The sequence below is a fragment of the Heterodontus francisci genome, chromosome 4 (assembly GCF_036365525.1).
Source record: "Heterodontus francisci isolate sHetFra1 chromosome 4, sHetFra1.hap1, whole genome shotgun sequence".
Taxonomy (NCBI): domain Eukaryota; kingdom Metazoa; phylum Chordata; class Chondrichthyes; order Heterodontiformes; family Heterodontidae; genus Heterodontus; species Heterodontus francisci.
The window spans coordinates 22,525,981-22,551,522 of NC_090374.1; the positions used below are offsets into that span (position 1 = coordinate 22,525,981).

The 25,542-nt window shown below is 44.6% G+C and overlaps 1 protein-coding gene across 2 annotated transcripts in view; it reads right to left on the minus strand.

The window, feature by feature from the left end:
- aadat (aminoadipate aminotransferase) overlaps window positions 1-19,601 on the minus strand; it is a 91,196-nt gene extending 71,595 nt beyond the window's left edge. Inside the window, exons 1-3 of one of the 2 annotated variants that reach the window (XM_068029288.1) lie at window positions 19,497-19,601; window positions 10,297-10,368; window positions 6,891-7,059 (exon numbers count right to left, since the gene is read on the minus strand). In XM_068029288.1, coding sequence (XP_067885389.1) covers window positions 6,891-7,059; window positions 10,297-10,363 — 236 coding nt within the window. In that variant the 5' untranslated portion in view covers window positions 10,364-10,368; window positions 19,497-19,601. Of the gene's footprint in view, window positions 1-6,890; window positions 7,060-10,296; window positions 10,369-19,021; window positions 19,184-19,496 lie in introns of those variants that run through there. The other variant, XM_068029287.1, reaches the window with a different exon arrangement.
- Window positions 19,602-25,542: the final 5,941 nt, after the last annotated feature.

Here is a 25,542-nt window from a genome sequence, read left to right on the forward strand (position 1 = left end):
GCATGTTTCTGTGCTGTACAACGCTATGACTCTATGACTCTAACTAACGACTTCCCATTGAAATTGCATTCTTGAACGTTTCAAAGCCGCTTGTTCCTACTATTAGTCGTGATTCATTAATGAGGAGAAAATGTGGAAAATGTTTATTGGAGTCTACTCCCTTGATATGCACTAGCATCACTATCGCTGAATCTTCCACCATCAACATCCTGGGGGTTACCATTGACCAGAAACTGAACTGGACCAGCAACATAAATGCTGTGGCTACAACAGCAGGTCAGAGGCTGGAAATTCTGCGGCGAGTAACCTACCTCCTGACTCCCCAAAGCCTGTCCACCATCTACAAGGCACAAGTCAGGAGTGTGATGGAATACTCTCCACTTGCCTGGATGGGTACAGCTCCAATAACATTTAAGAAGCTCAACACCATCCAGGACAAAGCAGTCTGCTTGATCGGCACCCCATCTACCACTTTCAACATTCACTCCTTTCACCACCAACGCATAGTGGCAGCAGTGTGTACATCCTACAAGATGCACTGCAGAAACTCACCAAAGCTCCTTCGACAGCACCTTCCAAACCCGCAACCTCTCCCACCTAGAAGGACAAGGGCAGCAGTTGCATGGGAACACCACCACCTGCAAGTTCCCCTCCAAGCTGCACACCATCCTGACTTGGAACTAAATCACCGTTCCTTCACTGTCGCTGGGTCAAAATCTTGGAACTCCCTCCCTAACAGCACTGTGGGTGTACCTACATTTCATGCACTGCAGCAGTTCAAGAAGGCAGCTCGCCACCACCTTCTCAAGGGCAATTAGGGAAGGGCAACAAATGCCGGCATAGCCAACGACGCCCACATCCCATGAATACAAAAGACTTTCAATCCCAAAACGACATCGTGCAAACATTTAATCTCTTCCACCCTGGAAACCTGAGCTCATCCAATCCTCTGCTGCCCGTAACCTAACTCACAGCCATCACCTCTGAGTTTAATTTGGCTTCCAGTCCAGCAACACCTAGATTTTAACATTGTCATCCTTGTGTTCATTTCCTACATGGCCTCGCCCCTCTTCAACTCTGTAACCTCCTCCAGCCCTACAACCCTCCGAGGTGTCTGCACTCTTAGTGAGTCCCTGATTATCAGTGCTCCACTACTGATGGCCATGCCTTTCAGCTGCCTAGGCCCGAAGCTCTGGAATTTCCTCCCTAAACCTCTCCACCTATGTCCCTCTCCTCCTTTAAGATGCTCCTTAAAACCTACCTCTCTGACCAAGCTTTTCATCAATTGTCCTAAGATTTCCTTATGTTGCGAGACATCGAATTTTGTTTTAAAAAGCTTACAGAGCTTAGGGGCTCAGACATGGAGTTATGAAAATCAGGCCTGTGCAAGAGGCTAGAACTGAAGGATTGTAGATACCTGATTCAGTGGAGGAAGTGACTTGTTCAGGTGTGCGACACGGAATAACCCTGTGAATTTCTATAGTGAGCCTGACCACCACCATAATGCAATGGAAAATATTATAAACTCCAATATTTTAAAGAAAGAAAAATAATTTTTGGGATGCAAGTACCACTGGCAAAGCTGGCATTTATTGCCCAATCCCTCATTGCACTGAGAAAGTGTCAATTCAACACAGGCCACTTCAGACAGCAGGTAAGAGTCAACCACATTGGTTGTGGGACTGGAGTCACATATGGGTCGGACTGGGTAGCAACCAAAGTGCTGCCTAAGTTGCACGGGTGCTCGGCCACGCAGCAAACACTAACGTGCCACTGAGGGGGCAAACAGGCCGTGCACAAGCAGCTGTCCCTTTAAGATGTATGCATGCGCAGCAATCTTAAAGGGGCCGTGCAGTGCAAGAAACAGGCCACAAACAGTGAAGGAAAATTAGAGGGGAACATTGGTAACATCAGCAGGCTTCCTGCTCTCAAGGGACTTCAGTGAACCAGTATGATTTTTAGGACAATCCAGCAGCTCAACAGTCACTTCTACTACCACTATTTAAAGGACAGAATCAATTTGGCTCGAGCTTAGGAACAAAAAAGGTGTGGTTACATTGCTCAGTGTTGTCTATAGGCCACCAGCTAGTGGAAAGGATGTGCAGGAACAAATTTGCAAGGAAATTACAGAGAGGTGCAAAAATTATAGGGTAGTTATAATGGGGGACTTTAATTATCCAAACATAGACTGGGATAACAGAAGTGTAAAGTGCAGTGAGGGGCAAGAGTTCCTAGGGTGTTCAGGTAAATTGCAAATGTTATACCCTTGTTTGAAAAGATGTAAAGGTAACAGGGTTGTGGTGGTGGGTGATTTTAACTTCCCCTATATTGACTGGGACTCACTTAGTGCTAGGGGCTTGGATGGGGCAGAATTTGTGAGGAGCATCCAGGAGGGCTTCTTGAAACAGTATGTAGATATTCCAACTAGGGATGGGGCCATTCTGGACCTGGTATTGGGGAATGAGCCCGGCCAGGTGGTCGAAGTTTCAGTGGGGGAGCATTTCGGGAGCAGTGACCACAATTCCATAAGTTTTAAGGTACTTGTGGATAAGGATAAGAGTAGTCCTTGGGTGAAGGTGCTAAATTGGGGGAAGGCTAATTATAACAATATTAGGCAGGAACTGAAGAATTTAGATTGGGGGCGGCTGTTTGAGGGTAAATCAACATCTGACATGTGGGAGTCTTTCAAACGTCAGCTGATTAGAATCCAGGACCAGCATGTTCCTGTGAGAAGGAAAGACAAGTTTGGCAAGTTTTGGGAACCTTGAATAACGCGGGATATTGTGAGCCTAGTCAAAAAGAAAAAGGAAGCATTTGTAAGGGCTGGAAGGTTAGGAACAGATGAAACACTTGAGGAATATAAAGACAGTAGGAAGGAACTTAAGCAAGCTGTTAGGAGGGCTAAAAGGGATAATGAAAAGTCATTGGCAAACAGGATTAAGGAAAATCCCAAGGCTTTTTATACATATATAAAGAGCAAGAGGGTAACTAGGGAAAGGGTTGGCCCACTCAAGGACAGAGATGGGAATCTATGTGGAGCCAGAGGAATTGGGCGAGGTGCTAAATGAGTACTTTGCATCAGTATTCACCAAAGAGAAGGACTTGGTGGATGATGAGCCTAGGGGAGGGAGTGTAGAGAGTCTCAGTCATCTCATTATCAAAAAGGGGGAGGTGTTGGGTGTCTTGCAAAGCATTAAGGTAGATAAGTCCCTAGGGCCCGATGGGATCGACCGCAGAATACTGAGGGAGGCAAGGGAAGAAATTGCTGGGGCCTTGACAGAAATCTTTGCATCCTCATTGGCTACAGGTGAGGTCCCAGAGGACTGGAGAATAGCCAATGTTGTGCCTTTGTTTAAGAAGGGTGGCAAGGATAATCCAGGAAATTATAGGCCGCTGAGCCTTATGTCAGTGGTAGGGAAATTATTAGAGAGGATTCTTCGGGACAGGATTTACTCCCATTTGGAAACAAACGAACTTATTAGCGAGAGACAGCATGGTTTTGTGAAGGGGAGGTCGTGTCTTACTAATTTGATTGAGTTTTTGAGGAAGTGATGAAGATGATTGATGAGGGAAGGGTGGTGGATGTTATCTATATGGACTTTAGTAAAGCCTTTGACAAGGTAACGCATGGCAGACTGGTACAAAAGGTGAAGTCACACGGGCTCAGAGGTGAGCTGGCAAGGTGGATACAGAACTGGCTCGGTCATAGAAGACAGAGGGTAACAGTGGATGGGTGTTTTTCTGAATGGAGGGATGTGACTAGTGGTGTTCCACAGGGATCAGTGCTGGGACCTTTGCTGTTTGTAGTATATATAAATGATTTTGAGGAAAATGTAGCTGGTCTGATTAGTAAGTTTGCGGATGACACAGGCTTGGAGGGCCGAATGGCCTGTTTGTGTGCTGTACTGTTCTTTGTTCAAAAAAGGGTGTCAAGATAAGCCCACCAACTACAGGCCAGTCAGTTTAACTTCGGTGGTCGGAAAACTTCTAGAAAAAATAATTCGGGACAAAATCAATAGTCACATGGACAAATGCAACTTAATTAAGGAAAGCCAGCATGGATTTCTTAAGAGAAAATCATGTTTAACTAACTTGCTGGAGTTTTTTGAAGAGGTAACAGAGAGGGTTGATGAGAGCAATGCCGTTGATGTGGTGTACATGGACTTTCAAAAGGCATTTGATACAGTGCTACACTGGGTGGCACAGTGGTCAGCACTGCAGCCTCACAGCTCCAGCGACCCAGGTTCAGTTCTGGGTACTGCCTGTGCGGAGTTTGCAAGTTCCCCCTGTGACAGTGTGGGTTTCCTGCGGGTGCTCTGGTTTCCTCCTACATGCCAAAGACTTGTGGGTTGATAAGTAAATTGGCCATTGTAAATAAATTGCACCTAGTGTAGGTAGGTGGTAGGAGAATTGAGGGAAGGTGGGGATGTGAGAGGGGAAAAATGGGATTAATGTAGAATTAGTATAAGTGGGTGGTTGATGGTTGGCATGGACTCAGTGGGCCAAAGGGCCTGTTTCGGTGCTGTATCTCTCTATGACATGCAATAGACTTGTGAGCAAACTTGTAGCTCATGGAATAAAAGAGATGGTAGCAACATGGATAGGAAGCAAACAGTAGTGGTTAACGGATGTTTTTTGGGCTGGAGGAAGGTTTGTAGTGGAGTTCCCCAGGGATCAGTGTTGGGACTCTTGCTTTTCCTGATATATATTAATGACTTAGATCTTGGTGTACAGGGCACAATTTCAAAGTTTACAGATGATATGAAACTTGGAAGCATTGTGAACTGTGAGGAGGATAGTGTAGAACTTCAAAAGGACATAGACAAGTTGGTGGAATGGGCAGACAGGTGGAAGATGAAGCTCGATGCAGAGAAATGTGAAGTGATTCATTCTATAGGAAGAATGTGGAGAGACAATACAGAATAAAGGGTACAGTTCTAAAGGGGGTGTAGGAGCAGAGCGACCTGGGTGTATATGTGCATAAGTCATTGAAGGTGGCAGGACAGGTTGAGAGAGCAGTTAATAAAGCATACAGTATCCTGGGCTTTATTAAGAGGGGCATAGAGTACAAGTGCAAGGAAGTTATCATGAACTTGTATAAGACACTAGTTTGGCCTCAGTTGGAGTATTGCGTCCAGTTCTGGGCACTGCAGTTTAGGAAAGACATGAGGTCATTAGAGAGGGTACAGAAAAGATTGACGAGAATGGTTCCAGGGATGAGAAACTTCAGTTAAAGGAACATATGAACTTACGAACATACGAATTAGGAGCAGGAGTAGGCCACTTGGCCCTTCGAGCCTGCTCCGCCATTCAGTAGGTTCATGGCTGAACTGATTACTCCACATTTCCCCCTACCCCCGATAACCTTTCACCCCCTGCTTATCAAGAATCTATCTACCTCTGCCTTAAAAATATTCAAAGACTCTGCTTCCACTGCTTTTTGAGGAAAAGAATTCCAAAGACTCACGACCCTCTGAGAGAAATAATTTCTCCTCATCTCGGTCTTAAATGGGTGACTCCTTTTATTTTTAAACAGTGACCCCTCGTTCTAGATGCTCCCACAAGGGGAAACAACCTTTCCACATCCACCCTGTCAAGGCTCCTCTGGATCTTCTATGTTTCAATCAAGTCGCCTCGCACTCTAAATTCCAGTGGATACAAGCCTAGCCTGTCCAATCTTTCCTTGTAAGACAGACCACCCATTCCAGGTATTAGTCAAGTAAACCTTCTCTGTACTGCCTCCAATGCATTTACATCCTTCCTTAAATAAGGAGACCAGTACTGTACACAATACTCCAGATGTGGTCTCACCATTGCCCTGTATAGCTGAAGCATAACCTCCCTACTTTTGTATTCAATTCCCCTCACGATAAACAATAACATTCTATTAGCTTTCCTAATTACATGCTGTACCTGCATACTAACCTTCTGCGATTCATGTACTAGGCCACCCAGATCTCTCTGCATCTCAGAGTTCCGCAGTCTCTCACCATTTAGATAATATGCTTCTTTTTTATTCTTCCTGCCAAAGTGGACAATTTTACACTTTCCCACATTATACTCCATTTGCCAGGTCTTTGCCCACTCACTTAACCTATCTATATCCCTTTGTAGCCTCCTTATGTCCTCTTCACAAGTTACTTTCCTACTTATCTTTGTGTCATCAGCAAATTTAGCAACCATACCTTCGGTCCCTTCATCAAAGTTTTTTATATAAATTATAAAAAGCACTGATCCCTGTTGCACACCACTCGTTACATCTTGCCAACCAGAAAATGGACCATTTATGCCTACTCTGTTTCCTGTTAGCTGACCAACCTTCTAACCATGCCATAAGCTTTTATTTTCTGCAATAACCTTTGATGTGGCACCTTATCAAGTGCCTTGTGGAAATCGAAGTACAGTACATCCACTGGTTCCCCTTTATGAAGATAGATTGGAGAAGTTGGGACTGTTTTCCTTCGAGAAGAGAAAGCTGAGAGGTGATTTGATGGAGCTATTCAAAATCATGAGGGGTCTGGACAGAATAGATAGAGAGAAAGTGTTCCCACTCGTGAAGGGATTGAGAATGAGAGGGCACAGATTTAAAGTATTTGGTAAGCTAAGCAAAAGTAACATGAGGAAAAACTTTTCCACGCAGTATCTGGAATGCACTGCCTGAGAAGGTTCAACTGAAGCATTCAAAAGGAAATTAGACAGTTATAAAAAGAAGAATGTGCAGGGTTATGGGGAGAAGGCAGGGGAATGGAACTGAGGAAATTGCTCTTTCGGAGAGCCAGTGCAGACACTATGGGCCGAAAGGCCTCCTTCTGCACTGTAACGATTCTGTGAAATTCTTTGCCTCTGGGCATATTTAGTTGCTGTAGGTGACAAGTATAGTTTCCAATTACCCTGCTGAAGCAGAGTACTGCAGCGCCTTATTCATTGTATCCGGATTGAAGGTGATTTGCAGACCATCCTTGATGGTGAAGCTGGCGGTCTCAAAAGGGAACATACTGGCGTTTGGCATTCCTCCAGCCAAAGAGATCATGGTCGGCGGGCTCTTCTGCATCAACTCAGCTGAAAACAAGCAAAAATATTCCAGGTCACCATTATCATTAATAACAACATCCCTTGCTGGAATGACAACGAAGTTTCAAGAATGCATTTTGGGGGAATGAGGCAGATTTTAAAACATGAGAGAGAATGAACAAGAGAAAGAGAGCGCGCATATGCAAGTGCGAGAGCACGTGCGAGCGCAGAAAGCAAGCCAGCCTCCGTTCACAAAGGAGAAATGGATAAACCTGATAACTACTAGCCAGTCAGCCGAACATCCATGGTGGGGAAACTTATGCCATTTCAGCGGGGCAGTTAAGAAACAATCACAATACTTTGTGGCCTGGAGTCACAGAGGCCAGAGTGGGCAAGGACAGCAGATTTCCTTCCCTAAAGAAGATTAGTGAACCAGATGAGTGTGAACAACAATCCAGTAGTTACATCGGCTGGGATTTTCCAGCCCCTTTGTAAATGGTCTTGCAGGTGGGGGAGGGGATCGTAAAATAGCGTCGGAATGCCAGGTATCGATTTTATGACGGACAGGTAGCATGTCTAGTGGAAACGGTGCAAGGATCTGAAAACAAGATAATTAAGGCACTTAAAGTACCAACTGACTGGGATTTTACAGGCCTGTTCCAATTTTGCACAAAATTCAAGGGGTGTCAGAACCCCGGCAGGTATATCAGGGGGTGGCAAGTCAGGTCAGTGCTGAATCCGGCAGCTGTTGGGTAGGCAGTGTTCCTTCACAGGAAGGATGGGGCAGCATGCCCATATTGTACTGCAGCGATGAGGGGCGGTTCAGATGCCAGGGGTTTGGGCTCGAGCCTCCATTGTGCCATCTGGCTGCTGGGTACACGGAGCGAAGGAAGGGGGAGGTGGTTGTAGGAAGCATCTAGGAGAGTGGCCCTCGAGACCGGGAGTGCCCACCTGCTATGTACATCGTCTACTCAGGAGGCAGGTCCTCTATCGAACAGGAGAACACGAGAGAGGGATCTGTAGCCGCACAGATCCAGAGAGCAAAAATCTCATGGTCACCTCTAAGGGCAACCTCAAGGTGTGGAAGTGGGAGATGGAATGTATTACCTGAAAGGGTGATAGAAGCAGATTCAACAGTGACATGCATGAGGAAATTAGATAACTAATTGAAAAAATTTACAGGGCTTTGGGGAAAGACTGGACTTTTGTACAAATGAACTCAGGTTAATTGCCAACCAGATCTGTAAGTATGTGAAACTTTCTGTTGTCCATTAAAAAAGGATAAATCCCATGAGTGGGAGGGAAGAGTGAGTGTTCAAATATGGTTTGGTCCGAGCGCAATCAACTGTCTATTAACAAGTGACAGCATCCACCATAAAAGACATTAGATATGGGACAGCACCCGACAGTCCAGAGATCACGATATTGACTAGCAACTCAGAGAGGTTATGAAGTCAAATCCTGCCATGGTGAATGGTGGAATTGCATTGAAATAAATATGGGAAAAGTTTTAGACAATCACCAGAAAAGAGTCCTGACAGCTGCCATTTTGTTATTTTAAAATCCTCTGGTTCATTTAATGTCTTTCAGCACGATGCAATATTCCATACTGGTGCTTCCGATGTGTCTTCCTTTTCCCTCAACAGAAGCTACTCCTTCCCCCCCCACCATGGTTGACAGGGCCCTCGACCGTGTCAGTTCCATTTCCCGCACTTCTGCTCTCACCCCTTCCCCTCCCTCCCAGAACCGTGATAGGGTTCCCATTGTCCTCGCACTCCACCAGCCTCCATATTCAACAGAACATCCTCCGCCATTTCCACCACCTCCAGCGTGATGTCACCACCAAACACATCTTCCCCACCCCTCCCCTTTTAGCATTCTGAAGGCACCGTTCCCTTTGCCCCACTCTAGTCCACTCCTCAGTCAACCCCAACAACCCCTCCCTTTCATACAGCACCTTCCCATGCAAGCGCAGGAGATGCAACACCTGCCCTTTTACCTTCTCACCATCCAAGGCCCCAAACACTCCTTCCAGGTGAAACTGTGATTTACTGGTACTTCTTTCAATTTAGTATACTGTACTCGCTGCTCACGATGCGGCCTCCTCTACACTGGGGAGACCAAATCTATGCTGGGTGACCGCTTTGCAGAACACCTCCGTTCAGTCCGCAAGTGCGACCCCGAGCTTTCAGTCACCGGTCACTTTAATTCTCCAACTAGCTCGCATTCTGACCTTTCTGTCCTTGGCCTGTGACAATGTTCCAATGAAGCTCAACGCGAGCACAAGGAACAGCACCTCATCTTTTGACTGGGCACTTTGCAGCCTTCTGGACTCAACACTGAGTTCGACCATTTTAGACTTTAACCTCTGCCCCCATTTTGTTTCCTTTTTCTTTCCCTCTCACGTTTCTCTCTTTTGTCTGTTCCTTTGCTTTTAGACAGCAACTATTCATAATCCTGCCACTCACACCTCCTCTCGACACATCTTTTGTTTCTTTTCTTGTCCCATTGCGAATTCCTTTGGCCCTGCACTATGAAACCTTTCATTACTTAATCTCTCCTGCTCTCCACCCTATCACAAGCCTTCCCTTTTGTTCTTTTTCCCCACCCGCCCACTTTTCAATTGCTCAAAACCTATTGCATCTCTAACTCATCCCAGTTTTGATGAAAGGTCATAAACCTGAAACATTAACCCTGTTGTTTCTCTCTCCACATATGCTGCCAGAATTGCACAGTAGTTCTGGCATTTTCTGTCTTTATTCCAGTTCTGTTCCTCTTTTATGGTTCATTGTCATCGTTGTGCCACTTTGAAAGCTCAGTTAGATTTACGCTGTTGATTATAGGCCAGCACGATAATAGCACAGTTTTGTTGGAGGTAAAGCAGGATGTGTGTGGCCCTAACCTGCAACAGCAGCTCGCAGATGACAACTTATCATTGGAAACGAGAAACACATTGGGGGTAATTTCAATATAACTCATCGGGCGGGGAACCTATGGTGATAGGCCGGTTTTATATTCCACCCAATATTACATACCAAAATTCCACCTGATTTGGTTGGGTTAGATTAAAATTAGCTCTCTTCATTTCACTGTCAGCATGCTGCTGTGCCATTGAGCTAATGATGTTCAAAGTTCTGTTCAAAACTACCATCTCTTCACTGATCATGCAAGGACTACAATGTGGGCGAGGGGGGGTGGTGGGGCCATGGTGCAGGCAGTGGTGATTAACGCTCTTTGGATTTTTCAGTAATACAAGACCAGAAGTGACAGATTTGTTCCACTTACTCAGAACTCTGATTGGTGACGGTTTCCGAGCTGCACTGACTGCATTGATAAATCGGAAGTAATTCATGATGCCTGTAATAAAGAAATATGTATACAAACACATTATAATGAACATTTTATATTCTGCCTTTCTCATTTCATAAACATGGTCTTGATTTGCCAACTTGACACATTTAATACAAAATCTCCTAAATTTTGACATAATCTGGTTGTCTGAATTTTAATTTCTATTTTTGTTTAGTTTCTCCAAGGTTGCACAATGTTGGCCATAAAAATAATGTTGGCTCAGTTTGTAGCAGTCTTCTCTTTCTTATCCCAAGGCTGTGGGTTTAAGCCCCAGTGTTAGCACTTCAATGTTGAACTGAAGGAGTGCTGCATTGTCGGAGGTTCAATCTTTCAGATGAGATGTTAAACAGAAGCCCCCTCCCCACCACAAGTATGTAGTACTAACAGTACATAAACAAACCATTCAGCCCCAGAGGTCTGTGTCAATACTTACGTTCCACATGGGCCTCCCCCCACCCCGATTCATTTAACCCCATCAGCATCACCATCTATTCCTTTCTCCTTCATGTATTTATCTTGTTTTCCCTTAAATGCATCTATACAATTCACCTCAACTTCTCCTTGTGGGAGCAAGTTACAACATTCCTGGATTTTTTAAAAACTTATTCATTCACAGGTTGTGAGCATCACTGGCATGGCCACATTTATTGCCCACCCCTAATTGCCCTTGAGAAGGTGGTGGTGAACTGCCTTCTTGAACTTTTGCAGTCCGTGAGATGTCGGTACACCCACAGCGCTGTTTGAGAGGGAGTTCCAGAATTTGGACCCAGCGACACCGAGAAGGAACTGCAATATAATTCCAAGTCTTGATGGTGTGTCAGGAGGACATAAAAGACCCCGTCGCACTATTTTGAAGAGCAAGTGAGTTCTCCCTGGCGTCCTGGCCCATATTTGTCCCTCAGTTAACATTACTAAAACAGATTATAAAAATCAAAATACTGAGGATGCTGGAAATCTGAAATAAAAACAGTAAGTGCTGGAAATACTCAGCAGGTCAGGCAGCATCTGTGGAGAGAGAAGCAGAGCTAACGTTTCAGGACTGTGACTATTCCTCAGGAGTTCTGAAGAAGGGTCACTCACCCGAAACGTTAACTCTGCTTCTCTTTCCACAGATGCTGCCAGACCTGCTGAGCGGTTCCAGCATTTCTTGTTTTTATTTCAGATTTCCAGCATCTGCAGTATTTTGCTTTTATTTTAAAACAGATTATTTGTTCGTTGTCACTTAGCTGTTTGTGGGACCTAACTGCACTCACACTTCAAACGTACTTCATTGACTGTAAAATGTTTTGGGATGTCTTAAGGCAAAAAAGGCGCTATATAAATGCAAATGCCTTCTATCTTTTGATGTATTTGAGGAAATTGAAAGAAAAAGTAGTTTCAACTCATTATCTAATTAAAATTACAATTACACTTGCATTTTTCTACATTGTGCATCTGCAGTCCTCTCAAAGGCAGAGCTCCCAAGAGTGTTAGCACTAATCAAACAGTGGCAGCTTCAGTGGATCGGAAGTATCCGCAGGATGGAAGATGGTCTCATACCCGAGGACCTTCTGTGTGGTGAGGTAGCCTGACCCAGATGACTAGTGGGATTCCCAAAGCTCGGCTTCAAGGATGCTTGCAAGCTTAGCATAAAGGCCCTAAATGTCGACCATCACACCTGGGAGTCGCTAGCTGACGAACCAGGGAAATGGCAACACATCCTGTGGAATGGTGTGCACTACCATGATAAGTTGCTACAGCAGCTTGGCAACAGGCACATACTTCAAAAACAACAACTCACAGCGTCACCTGGCAGCTTCATGAGATGGGGAATAGAGAAATGGCAGAGAAGCTAAATGATTACTTTGTGTCTGTCTTCACTGAGCAAGATACAAGAAAACTCTCAGAATTAGAGATCCAAGGGATTAGGAGGAATGAGGAATTGAAGGAAATTGGTATTAGTAAGGCGGCTGTATTGGAGAAATTAATGGGGCTGAAGGCTGGTAAGTCCCCAGAACCTGATATTCTACATCCCAGTATTGAAAGAGGTAGCTATGGAGATAGTGGCTGCATTGGTGGTCATCTTCCAAAATGTGCTATAGATTCCAGAGCGGTTCCTGTAGATTGGAAGGTCACAAATGTCACCCCACTATTTAAGGAGGGACGGAGAGAGAAAACAGGAAATTACAGACATGTTAGCCTTACATCAGTCATTGGGAAAATGCTAGAATCTGTTCTAAAGGATGTGATAAATGGACATTTGAATAATAATGATCTGATTGGGCATAGTCAACATGGATTTATGAATGGGAAATCATATTTGACGAATCTGTTGAAGTTTTTTGAGGATGCTACTAACAGAATTGATAAAAGGGAGTCGGTGGATGTGGTATTCTTGGATTTTCAGAAGGCTTTTGGTAAAGTCCCCCACAGGAGGTCGGTTAGCAAAATTAAAGCACATGGGATAGGAGGTAATATATTGGCATGGATTGAGGATTGGTTACAGGCAGAAAACAGAGAGTCGGAATAAATGGGTCATTCTCATGTTGGCAGGCTGTGACTAGTGGGGTATCGCAGGGATCAGTGCTTGGGCCCCAGCTGTTCACCATATATATCAATGATTTAGATGTGGGGACCAAATGTAGTATTTGCATGTTCGCGGATGACACAAAACTAGGTGGGAATGTGTGTTGTCAGGAAGATGCAAAGCGGCTTCAAGGGGATTTGGACAGACTTAGTGAGTGGGCAAGAACGTGGCAGATGGAATAGAATGCGGAAAATATGTGGAAAAAATGTAAGGTTATTCACTTTGGTGGGAGGAACAAATGTGCAGAGTATTTCATAAATGGTAAGAGATTAGTAAGTGTAGATGTACAAATGGACCTGGGTGTCCTGGTCAATAAGTCACTGAAAGCTAACATGCAGGTGTTGCAAGCAATTAAGAAGGCTAATGGTATGTTAGCCTTTATCGCAAGAGGGTTTGAGTACAGGAGTAGTCAAGTCTTGCTTCAAATGTATAGAACTTTGGTCAGACTGCACCTAGAGTAGTGTGTGCAGTTTTGGTCCTCTTACCTTCGGATGGATATTATTGTCATAGAGGGAGTGCAACAAAGGTTCACCAGTCTTGTTCCTGGGATAGTGGGACTGTCCTATGTAGAGAGATTGGGGAACCTGGGCCTGTATTCTCTAGAGTTTTGAGAAATGAGAGGTGATCTCATTGAAACCTACAACATACTTAAAGGGATAGACAGGGTAGAGGAAGCTAAGATGTTTCCCCTGGTTCTAGACTCCCCAACCAGGGGAAACATCTTAACTGCCACTACCCTGTCTATCCCTTTAAGTATTTTGTAGGTTTCATTGAGATCACCTCTCATTTCCAGGGGACACAATTTCAAAATAAGGGGGAAGCCACTTAGGACGGAGATGAGGAGAAATTTCTTTACTCATAGGGTTGTGAATGTTTGGAATTCTCTACCCCAGAGGGCTGTGGAAGTTCAGTCATTGAGTATGAGTGAGGCCACATCTGCAGCAAGTGTTTGCTGCTCGAGGGGTGCGGCTCAGAGTTAGATTAGATTAGATTAGATTAGAGATACAGCACTGAAACAGGCCCTTCGGCCCACCGAGTCTGTGCCGACCATCAACCACCCATTTATACTAATCCTGCACTAATCCCATATTCCTACCAAACATCCCCACCTGTCCCTATATTTCCCTACCACCTACTTATACTAGTGATAATTTATCATGGCCAATTAACCTATCAACCTGCAAGTCTTTTGGCTTGTGGGAGGAAACCGGAGCACCCGGAGAAAACCCACGCAGACACAGTTGATGAGCTGGAGTCCGAGCTGCGGAAACTGTGACACATCAGGAAGGGGGAGAGTTACCTGGACACTGTGTTTAAGGAGACAGTCACATCCCTTAGATTAATTACATCAAATTTGGACCATGGTCAGGGACAGGAGGGTGTGACTGCGAGTGAAGCAGGTATGGGGATCCAGAATTTAGCTTTGAAGGAGCCTCAGCCAGTGCCCTTATCCAATAGGTACGAGGTACTTGCTCCCAGTGTGGACGAGGGCACAGACTGCAGGGAGGATGAGCAAACTGACCACAGCACAGTGGTTCAGAGTGCCATTCAAGTGGGGGGAGAAAAGAGAAATGTAGTAGTAATAGGGGATGGCATAGTTAGGGGAATAGATACTGTGCTCTGCAGCAAAGCCGGGGAGTCCCGAAGGCTGACTGGTGCCAAGGTTAAGGAAATCTCTTCTGGGCTGGAGAGGAACCTGGAGTGGGAGGGGAAGGATCCAGTTGTTGTGGTCCACGTAGGTACCAACCACGAGGAAAGTGGTTCTGCTGAGGGACTATGAGCAGCTTGGGGTTAAATTAAAAAACAGAATCACAAACGTAATAATCTCCGGATTACTACCTGAGCCACATGAAAATTGGCATAGGGTAAATAAGATTAGAGAGGTAAATGTGTGGCTCAAAGATTGGTGTGGGAGAAAGGGGTTCCGATTCATGGGGCACTGGCACCAGTACTGGGGAAGGAGAGAGCTGTTCCATTGGGATGGGCTTTATTTGAACCATAAAAAAGCAAAATACTGCGGATGCTGGAAATCTGAAATAAAAACAAAAATTGCTGGAAATACTCAGCAGGTCTGGCAGCATCTGTGGAGAGAGAAGCAGAGTTAACTTTTCAGGTCAGTGACCCTTCTTCAGAACTGAATAAGGTCTGAAGAAGGGTCACTGACCTGAAATATTAACTCTGCTTCTCTCTCCACAGATGCTGCAAGACCTGCTGAGTATTTCCAGCACTTTTTGTTTTTATTTCATTTGAACCATGCTCAGACCAATGTCCTGGAGATTCATATGACTAGGGTTGTAGATAGGACTTTAAACTAATTAATGTGGGGGGGGGTTCAATTGAAGGGAAGTTTAAAAAATCAAAAAGAAACGAGAGAGCAGAGGTGCAGGGTAGTGAAGAGGCGAACGATAATCAAAGTATGACAGGAAAGGACAGAAAATATAAGCAGAAGAGTGCAGCAGAAATTAGAACCAGAATGAGTAATAATGGTAAAAAGTTAAAGCTTAAAGCTCTTTATCTGAATGTACGCAGCATTCGAAACAAGATAGATGAGTTGACGGTACAAATAGAAATGAATGAGTATGACTTGATAGCTATTACAGAGACGTGGTTACAGGGTGACCAAGGCTGGGAACTCAATATTCAAGGGTATTCGACGTTCCAGAAAAATAGGCAAAAAGGAAAAGGAGGTGGGGCAGCTTTGTTAATAAAGGAAGGTATCAGTGTGATGGTGAATAGTGATACAGGTGCAATAGACCATGATGTGGAATCAGTTTGGGTGGAAATAAGGAATGGCAAGGGGAAGAAGTCACGGGTGGGAGTCGTCTATAGGCCCCCGAAGAGTTGCCTCACTGTAGGACAAAGTATAAATCGGGAAATAATGGAGGCGTGTAAGAAGGGCGCTACAATTGTCATTGGGTAATTTTAATCTGCATATTGACTGGACAAATCAGATTGGCAGAGGTAACATGGAAGACAAATTTGTAGAGTGCATCAGGGATTGTTACTTAGAGCAATAAGTTGCAGAACCTACCAGGGAACAGGCTATTTTAGATCTAGTAATGTGTAATGAGGTAGGATTAATAAGAGATATCGTCGTTAAGGATCCTCTAGGGGGTAACGATCACAACATGGTAGAATTTCAAATTCAGTTTGAGGGTGAGCAACTTGGATCTCAAACCAGTATCCTCAACTTAAACAAGGGCATACAGGAGGTATGAAGAAAGTTATCTAAAGCGGGCTGGGAAAATCGACTAAGGGGAAGGTCAGTGGATGAGCAGTGGCAGACATTTAAGCAGATATTTCATAACGCTCAGCAAAAATTTATCCCCGTCAAAAAGGACTCGCTGAGAAGGATGAACCACCCATGGTTAACAAAGGCAGTCAAGGAGAGTATCCAATCAAAAACTAAGGCATACAAAGCAGCGAAAACTAGTGTTAGGCCAGAGGATTGGGAATTTTTTAGGAACCAGCAGCAGATGACTAAAAAGCTAATAAAGAGGGAGAAAATTGATGAAGAAAGTAAATTGGCAAGAAATATAAAAACAAACAGGAAGAGCTTCTACGGGTATATAAAAAGAGAGTAGCTAAAGTGAGTGTGGGACCATTGGAGGATGCGACTGGAGAACTGATAACGGGGAACAGGGAAATGGCAGATAATTTAAACCAATATTTTGCATCGGTCTTCACGGTGGAGTGTATAAACATCCCACAGATATCATATAAGCAAGGAGCTAATGGTAGGAAAGATCTCGTAACAGTCTCTATCACGAGGGACAACGTATTTGACAAACTAATGGGACTAAAGGCAGACAAGTCACCAGGACCTGATGAGCTACATCCAAGGGTTTTAAAGGAAGTGGCTGCAGAGATAGTGGAGGCATTGGTCGGAATATTCCAGAACTCACTCGATTCTTGAGGGTCCCAGCAGATTGGAAAACCGCTAATGTGATGCCCCTGTTCAAAAAGGGAGACAAAAAGCAGGAAACTATAGATAGGTCAGTCAGCCTAAAATTGGTCGTTGCGAAAATGCTAGAGTCCATTATTAAGGAAGAAATAGCAGGACATTTAGAAAAGCTTAAACGCAATCAAACAGAGTCAACATGGTTTTGTGAAAGGGAAATCATGTTTAACAAATTTGCTGGAGTTCTTTGAGGATATAACAAGCAGAGTTGATAAAGGGGAACCGGTAGATGTAATGTATTTGGATTTCCAGAAGGCATTCGATAAGGTGCCACATAAAAGATTATTATGCAAGATAAGAGCTTATGGTATTGGGGGCAATGTATTAGCATGGATTGAGGATTGGTTAACTCATAGAAAACAGAGAGTCAGATTAACGGGTCTTTTTCAGGTTGGAAAGGCATAACTAGTGGAGTGCTACAAGGATCAGTCCAAGGTCCTCAATTATTTACTATCTATGTTAGTGACTTGGAGGAGGGGGCAGAGTGTAATATATCCACATTTGCTGATGATACAAAAATAGATGGGATGGCATGTTGTGATGAGGACATAAGGAATCTGCAAGGGGATTTATAGATAGGTTGAATGAGTGGGCAAAAACTTGGCAGATGGAGTTTAATGTAGGAAAGTGTGAGGTCATGCACTTTGGTAGGAAGAATCAATAGGCAGACTATTATTTAAATGGAAAGAGACTCCAAAAAAGTGCAGCACAGAGGGATCTGGGTGTTCTTGTACATGAAACACAAAAAGTCAGCATGCAGGTGCAGCAAGTAATTAAGAAGGCAAATGGAATTTTGGCCTTTACTGCTAGGGAGTTTAAAAATAGGGAAGTCTTGTTACAACTGTACAGGGTGTTGGTGAGGCCGCACCTGGCGTACTGCGTACAGTTTTGGTCCCCGTATTTAAGATATACTGACATTGGAGGCAGTTCAAAAGAGATTCCCTAGACTGATTCCTGGGATGAAGGGGTTGACTTATCAAGAACGGCTAAACTGGTTAGGCCTTTATTCAATAAAGTTTAGAAGAATGAGGGGTGATCGTATTGAAACGTACAAGATTCTGAGGGGCTTGACAGGGTAGATATTAAGATGGTTCCACTGTGGGGGAGATCTCGAATTAGGAGACACAATTACAGAATAAGGGGACACTCATTTAAAACTGAAATGCAAGGAATTTCTTCTCTCAGAGGGTAGTGAATGTCTGGAATTCTCTACCCCAGAGAGTTATGGAGGCTAGATCACTGAAAGTATTTAAAGATGAAGTAGATAGATTTTTGAAATATCAGAGTTGAGGGCTATGAGGAGTTGGCACGAAAGAAAAGTTGAGGTCTGGGGCAGATCAGCCATGATCTTATTGAATTGCGGGGCTGGTTTGAGGGGCAGAATGGCCTATTATGTTCTTATGTTTAAAGCAGAGATTGACAGATTTCTAAATACAAATGACATAAGGGGATATGAGGATAGTGTGGGCAAAAGGCATTGAAGTGAAAGATCAGCCATGATTGTATTGAATGGTGGGGCAGGCTCAATGGGCTGAATGGCCTACTCCTGCTCCTATGTTCCTATGATCATGTGCAGCACTTGTCAGAACCTGTCGCTGAACAATTGGCCTTCACAACCATTAGCAAAGATGCATCAAGAGAAGACACCCCACCTAAATGGATTGTTTGCTGTCTGCCCATCATCTTTTGTAGATGGAATGATGTTAACCACAAACCCCTGCTCCTCTGTGCAATACAGTTCGACACTTACTTTCCAATGAATACATGGGCTCCTTATTCTTTCTACCAAAATGCACCACTTCAAGCTTGTCTACACCGAAATTCATTATTAAATATGTCACAACAGCAGATCTTTGGACCTCCTGCACACTTAATATGGAACCATTTAAAAATAAAAAATGTGGTCAGGAAAGCAGGTGGTCTTATATAAAAGCAAAATACTGCGGATGCTGGAAATCTGAAATAAAAACAAGAAATGCTGGAACCGCTCAGCAGGTCTGGCAGCATCTGTGAAAAGAGAAGCAGAGTTAACGTTTCGGGTCAGTGACCCTTCTTCGGAATCTTTTCACAGATGCTGCCAGACCTGCTGAGTGGTTGCAGCATTTCTTGTTTTTATAAGCAGATGGTCTTACCTGGGCAGGTAGTTCTTTAATAGCTGTCTGAATAGCTCTCTCCTGGCTACAACGCACAATATTTCTTTGAAGTTTTTGCTTCACTCTCCACTGCCAATCGAAAGTTCAGTGGCAGTGCAGTTTAAATTACAGGTAGGAGCCCACCCCCCAAAAGGAGGTGCTTGATTGGACAGTAGGGTAAATCCTCCCCATGCTCAACACAAACAGCCTACTGACCTGCTGAGTATTTCCAGCATTTCTTGGTTTTTTTTTGTCATTCTGGCTGGCACTGCAGAATTTGTTATTGATTATAGTTGTTAGTTACTGGTTTAAACCAGCTGTCAATCACACGCAAACCATGCCAGGCAGCGGAGAGCCTCCCCGGTCGGCTACCGGTTGATTTAAAGATTAAAACTGTGACAAGCTGTCCGTTGCAAAGAGGCATTTAACTCACTCTTTAGTTGCATATGCAATAAAAAAAAAATCAACTGCTTGCCTGTCTCCCGCTGGACATGAAGCTGCACAGGCTCCCGATCGCTTGCTGCTCCGGCGTGACCTCTCCGCTTGCTCAAACTCTCCGCCGCAACTGCGCTCCAAGCGGCCAACTCGCGCTCTGCAACCCAGTCAAGAGTTGGATGCCAAGATTGTGCCTTTTTTTCTGCTTCTGCAATTGTAGGGCGAAGATTTAGCTGGAGCCAATGGGTTTCTGCTTATGGTGGTGGAAAAAAAAATGACTGTTGGTCAATTGTTTGATTTTTAGGAATATTGGGAACTTTTTTATTCGTTCATGTGATGTGAGCATCGCTGGCAAGGCCAGGCCAGGCCAGCATGCATTGCCCATCCGAAATTGCCCTTGAGAAAGTGGTGGTGAGCTGCCTTCTCGAACTTCTGCAGTCCATGTGGGGTAGGTACACCCACAGTGCTGTTAGGAAGGGAGTTCCAAGATTTTGACCCAGTGACTGATAGAGTCATGGGGTTTTGCAGCACAGAAACAGGCCCTTCGGCCCATCGTGTCCGTGCCGGCACTCTGTAACAGCTGCTCAGTCCCAGTCCCCTGCCATTTTCCTGAAGCTCTGCAGATTTTGTCTCTTCGGATAATTATCCAATTCTCTTTTGAAAGCCTCGATTGAATCTGCCTCGACCACACTCACAGGCAGTGCATTCCAGCTCTGAACCACTTGCTGTGTAAAAGATATTTCCTCATGTCGCTGTGCTTCTTTTAAGGAGAACTGCCCCAGCTTCTCCAACCTATCCGTGTAACTGAAGTCTCTCATCCCTGGAACCATTCTCGTAAATCTTATTGCACCCTCTCCAATCTGTGGCAGATGGAATTCAGTGTTGGGGAAAGTGCAACATCATCCATTTTGGACCTAAGAAAAATAGGAACCATGGAGGAGCAGGGAGATCCAGGGGTCTATTTGCAGAAATCACTAAAAGGTTAGTGCACCGTGACAAAAGACGATTAAAAAGGCTCATGGAATGTTTGTCTTTATCTCAAGAGGGCTGGAATACAAAAGGGTGTAAATGATGCTTCAGTTGTATAAAGCTCTGGTTTGACAGCATGTGGAGTACTGCATTCAGTTCTGGGCATTGCACCTTGGAAGGAGGTATTGGCCCTTAGAGGGCGTACAGCACAGATTCATCAGAATGATACCAGTGCTAAAAGGGTTAAGTTATGAGGACTGGTTGCATTGACTAGATTTGTATTCCCTTGGGTATGGAAGATGAAGGATTTGAGGTGTTTCTTTCTTTCTTTCTTTTCTTTTGGGCCTCCTTATCTCGAGAGACAATGGATACGCGCCTGGAGGTGGTCAGTGGTTTGTGAAGCAGCGCCTGGAGTGGCTATAAAGGCCAATTCTGGAGTGACAGGCTCTTCCACAGGTGCTGCAGAGAAATTTGTTTGTTGGGGCTGTTGCACAGTTGGCTCTCCCTTTGCGCCTCTGTCTTTTTTCCTGCCAACTACTAAGTCTCTTCGACTCGCCACAATTTAGCCCTGTCTTTATGGCTGCCCGCCAGCTCTGGCGAATGCTGGCAACTGACTCCCACGACTTGTGATCAATGTCACACGATTTCATGTCGCGTTTGCAGACGTCTTTATAACGGAGACATGGACGGCCGGTGGGTCTGATACCAGTGGCGAGCTCGCTGTACAATGTGTCTTTGGGGATCCTGCCATCTTCCATGCGGCTCACATGGCCAAGCCATCTCAAGCGCCGCTGACTCAGTAGTGTGTATAAGCTGGGGGTGTTGGCCGCTTCAAGGACTTCTGTGTTGGAGATATAGTCCTGCCACCTGATGCCAAGTATTCTCCGAAGGCAGCGAAGATGGAATGAATTGAGACGTCGCTCTTGGCTGGCATACGTTGTCCAGGCCTCGCTGCCGTAGAGCAAGGTACTGAGGACACAGGCCTGATACACTCGGACTTTTGTGTTCCGTGTCAGTGCGCCATTTTCCCACACTCTCTTGGCCAGTCTGGACATAGCAGTGGAAGCCTTACCCATGCGCTTGTTGATTTCTGCATCTAGAGACAGGTTACTGGTGATAGTTGAGCCTAGGTAGGTGAACTCTTGAACCACTTCCAGAGCGTGGTCGCCAATATTGATGGATGGAGCATTTCTGACATCCTGCCCCATGATGTTCGTTTTCTTGAGGCTGATGGTTAGGCCAAATTCATTGCAGGCAGACGCAAACCTGTCGATGAGACTCTGCAGGCATTCTTCAGTGTGAGATGTTAAAGCAGCATCGTCAGCAAAGAGGAGTTCTCTGATGAGGACTTTCCGTACTTTGGACTTCGCTCTTAGACGGGCAAGGTTGAACAACCTGCCCCCTGATCTTGTGTGGAGGAAAATTCCTTCTTCAGAGGATTTGAACGCATGTGAAAGCAGCAGGGAGAAGAAAATCCCAAAAAGTGTGGGTGCGAGAACACAGCCCTGTTTCACACCACTCAGGATAGGAAAGGGCTCTGATGAGGAGCCACCATGTTGAATTGTGCCTTTCATATTGTCATGGAATGAGGTGATGATACTTAGTAGCTTTGGTGGACATCCGATCTTTGAGGTGTTTAAGATGATTAAAGGATTTGATAGGGTAAATAGAGGAAAAGCATTTCCTCTGGTGGGGGAGTCCAGAACATGGGGGCATAACCTTAAAATTAGAGTCAGGCCATTCAACAGAAGAACATAGGAAATAGGAGAAGGAGTAGGCCATCCGGTCCCTCGCGCCTGCTCTGCCTTCAACCAGATCATGGCTGATCTTCTACCTCAATGCTATTTTATTGCATTATCCCCATATCCCTTGATATCTTTAACGCAAGAACACAAGAAATAGGAACAGAAGTAGCCCATATGGCCCATCGAGCCTGCTCTGCCATTCAATATGATCATGGCCGCTCTTGGGCATCAATTCCACTTTCCTGCCAGTTCTCCCCTCATATCTTCGTAATTGGCTTTGCTTAAGTTTAAGATTCTTGTTTGTGATTGAAATGTGTCACATTCAAACTTAACATGAAATTCAATGGTATTATGATCACTATCTCCCAGTGGATCCTTTATCATTACATTGCTTATTAACCCTGTTACATTACACAATACGAGATCAAAGATAGCTTTATCCTTAGTCGGTTGAACAATGTATTGCTCCAAGAAACTGTCATAAAAACATTCTACAAACTCATCTTCTAGACCACTGTTGCCAATTTGATTGTCCCAGTCTACATGCAAATTAAAGCCCCCACAATTAATACATTAATTTTTTTATGCGCCCAATAATTTACCATTTAATGTTCTGTCCAATAATATAACTACTGTTAGAGGGCCTTCCACCAGTGTTTCTGACTCCTGCTATTCCTAATTTCCACCCAAACAGATTCTACTTCATAATCTTCTGAGGCCAGATCCCTTCTTATTAATTTCCTTATGTCATCCTTTACTATCAGGGCTATCCCTCTTCCTTTGTCATTCTGTCTGTCCCTCGAAAATATTGTGTTCCCTGGAATATTCATTTCCCAACCTTGGTCTCCTTGTAACCATGTCTCAGTAATGTCAATTAGATCTAGTTCATTTACCTCTACTCGTGCCACTAGTTCATCTATCTTATTACAGATACATCATGCATTCAGATAAAGGAACTTTAATTTCATTTTTTTTACCTCTATTCCCTGCAGTTTCCTTATTTGCCGATGTACAATTTTCGATAAACTCTCTTTCGTTCCTGTCCCATTCTGTTGGAATTTACCCACATCACTATCCTGCTCCGATGCCCTGACCTCTCTCTTTGGATTTCTAAATTTCCCTTTAACCAAACCCTCTCCCCTTCACTGTTAGTTTAAAGCCCTGTCAACAGCCCTAGTTATGCGATTGGCCAGGACACTGGTCCCAGCCCAGTTCAAGTAAGCATATTCCAACGGAATAGCCCCCTCTTCCCTGAGTATTGATGCCTGTGCCCCAAAAATTGAAGCCCCTTCTTCCCACACGACTCTTTGAGACACGCATTTAGTTCTCTAATCTGCTTGACCCTGTGCCAATTTGTGCATGGCTCAGGTAACAATCTAGAGCTGATTACCTTTGATGTTATGCATTTTAGTTCACAGAATCGTTACAGTGCAGAAGGAGGCCATTCGGCCCATCGTGTCCACACTGGCTCTCTGAAAGAGCAATTCCCTCGGTTCCGTTCCCCTGCCTTTTCCCCATAACCCTGCACATTCTTCCTTTTCGTATAGTTTGGACACTGACTCCTCAAATTCTCTAAGCAGAACATCATTGCTGGTACTACCCATGTCATTGGTTCCCACATGGATCACAACAACTGGATCCTCCCCCTCCCACTCCAAGTTCCTCTTCAGCCATGAGGAGATGTCCTTAACCCTGGCACTGGGCAGGCAACAGCTGTCAGAGCTCCCAGAGAACAGTATCTACCCCTCTGACTATACTGTCTCCTATCACTAACACATTCTTCTTCACTTCCCCCCCCCGCCCCCCCACCACTGGAACGGCACCTTTCACCATGGTGCCATGGTCAGTCCGCTCATCCACCTTGCAGTCCTTCTCTTCATCCACACAGGTAGCAAGGACCTGTTTAATATCTAGAAATCTATCAATCTCTGTCTTGAACATACTCAATGACTGAACCTCCACAGCCCTCTGGGATAGAGAAGGGTGATGTCAGGAAGCTGTTCTTCACACAAAGGGTAACAGAATTCTGGAGCTCGCTCTCCTACAAGCTAGTGAGGCTGGGGTTCAATTGAAAATATTAAAATGGAGTTTGATAGGGTTGGTAAGGGGATTACGGGATATGGAATCAAGATAGGTAACCTGAGTTAAGATGCAGATCAGCATGATTTAGTTGCATGGCAGAATGGGTTTAAGAGATTGAATGGTTGCATCCTGTTCCCTGTTGCCTGGAACTAAATTGATCATCATAAGACCAAGCAGCTGTAGATATCGTGGATGGAACTAATTGGAGGCACTGCTTCTCAAGCTCAAAGTGCAAGCTCTGAAATGGAGTTCAGTCTATCTGGTGCAGGTTGATACTAGAACAATGACTGAAGGCTGTCAAAGCCCCCAACTGGTTCATTATTTTCTCTCAGCAAAGGGAAATTACCATCTCTGGTCTGGGCAATGAGAAAGAATTGCATCTATGACGCACCTTTCACAACCACAGGACATCCCAAAGCACTTTACAGCCAATGAAATACTTTTGAAGTGTTGTCACTTTTGTAATCTAGGAAACACAGCAGCCAATTTGCACATAGCAAGCTCCCACAAACAGCAATGTGATAATGACCAAATAATCTTTTTGTGATGTGTTGAGGAATAAATATTGGCTGTGCAGACAAGGGAGAACTCAAAATAGTACCATGGAATGTCTACAGAAACATTTTACAGCACAGAAGGAAACCATTTAATCCACTTGACAGGGCTTCAGTTTAACATTCCACCTGAACAACAGTACGGCCAATAGTGCAACCTTCCTTCACTAGAGCATTAGCATTGATTTTCACATTAAGGTTTGGAGTGGGACTTAAACCCACAATCTTCCTGAGTTGTCAACAAGCCTGCTATCAACTGAGCCACAGCTAACACTGAATGTTAGGTGTTAATATCTGAGTCAATATCTGACTCCAGTCTCACACTGCAGTTGCCAATATTTTCCAGACATCCAGGGATGTCCCGAGCTTTAGTGCGTCCCTCAGCACGTAGTCCTGGACCTTGGAATGTGCCAGTCTGCAACATTCGGCGGTGGACAACTCTTTGCGCTGGAAGACCAGCAAGTTTCGGGCAGACCAAAGGGCGTCTTTCACCGAATTGATAGTCCTCCAGCAGCAGTTGATGTTTGTCTCGGTGTGCATCCCTGGGAACAGCCCGTAGAGCACAGACTCCTGTGTTACAGAGCTGCTTGGGATGAACCTTGACAAAAACCACTGCATCTCTTTCCACACCTACTGACACAATCACTGTCAAGTTTCCCCACCAAGTCATACAGCATTCTGACTTGGAAATATGTTGCTCGGTCAAGATCCTGACTTTTCCTATCTAACAGCACAG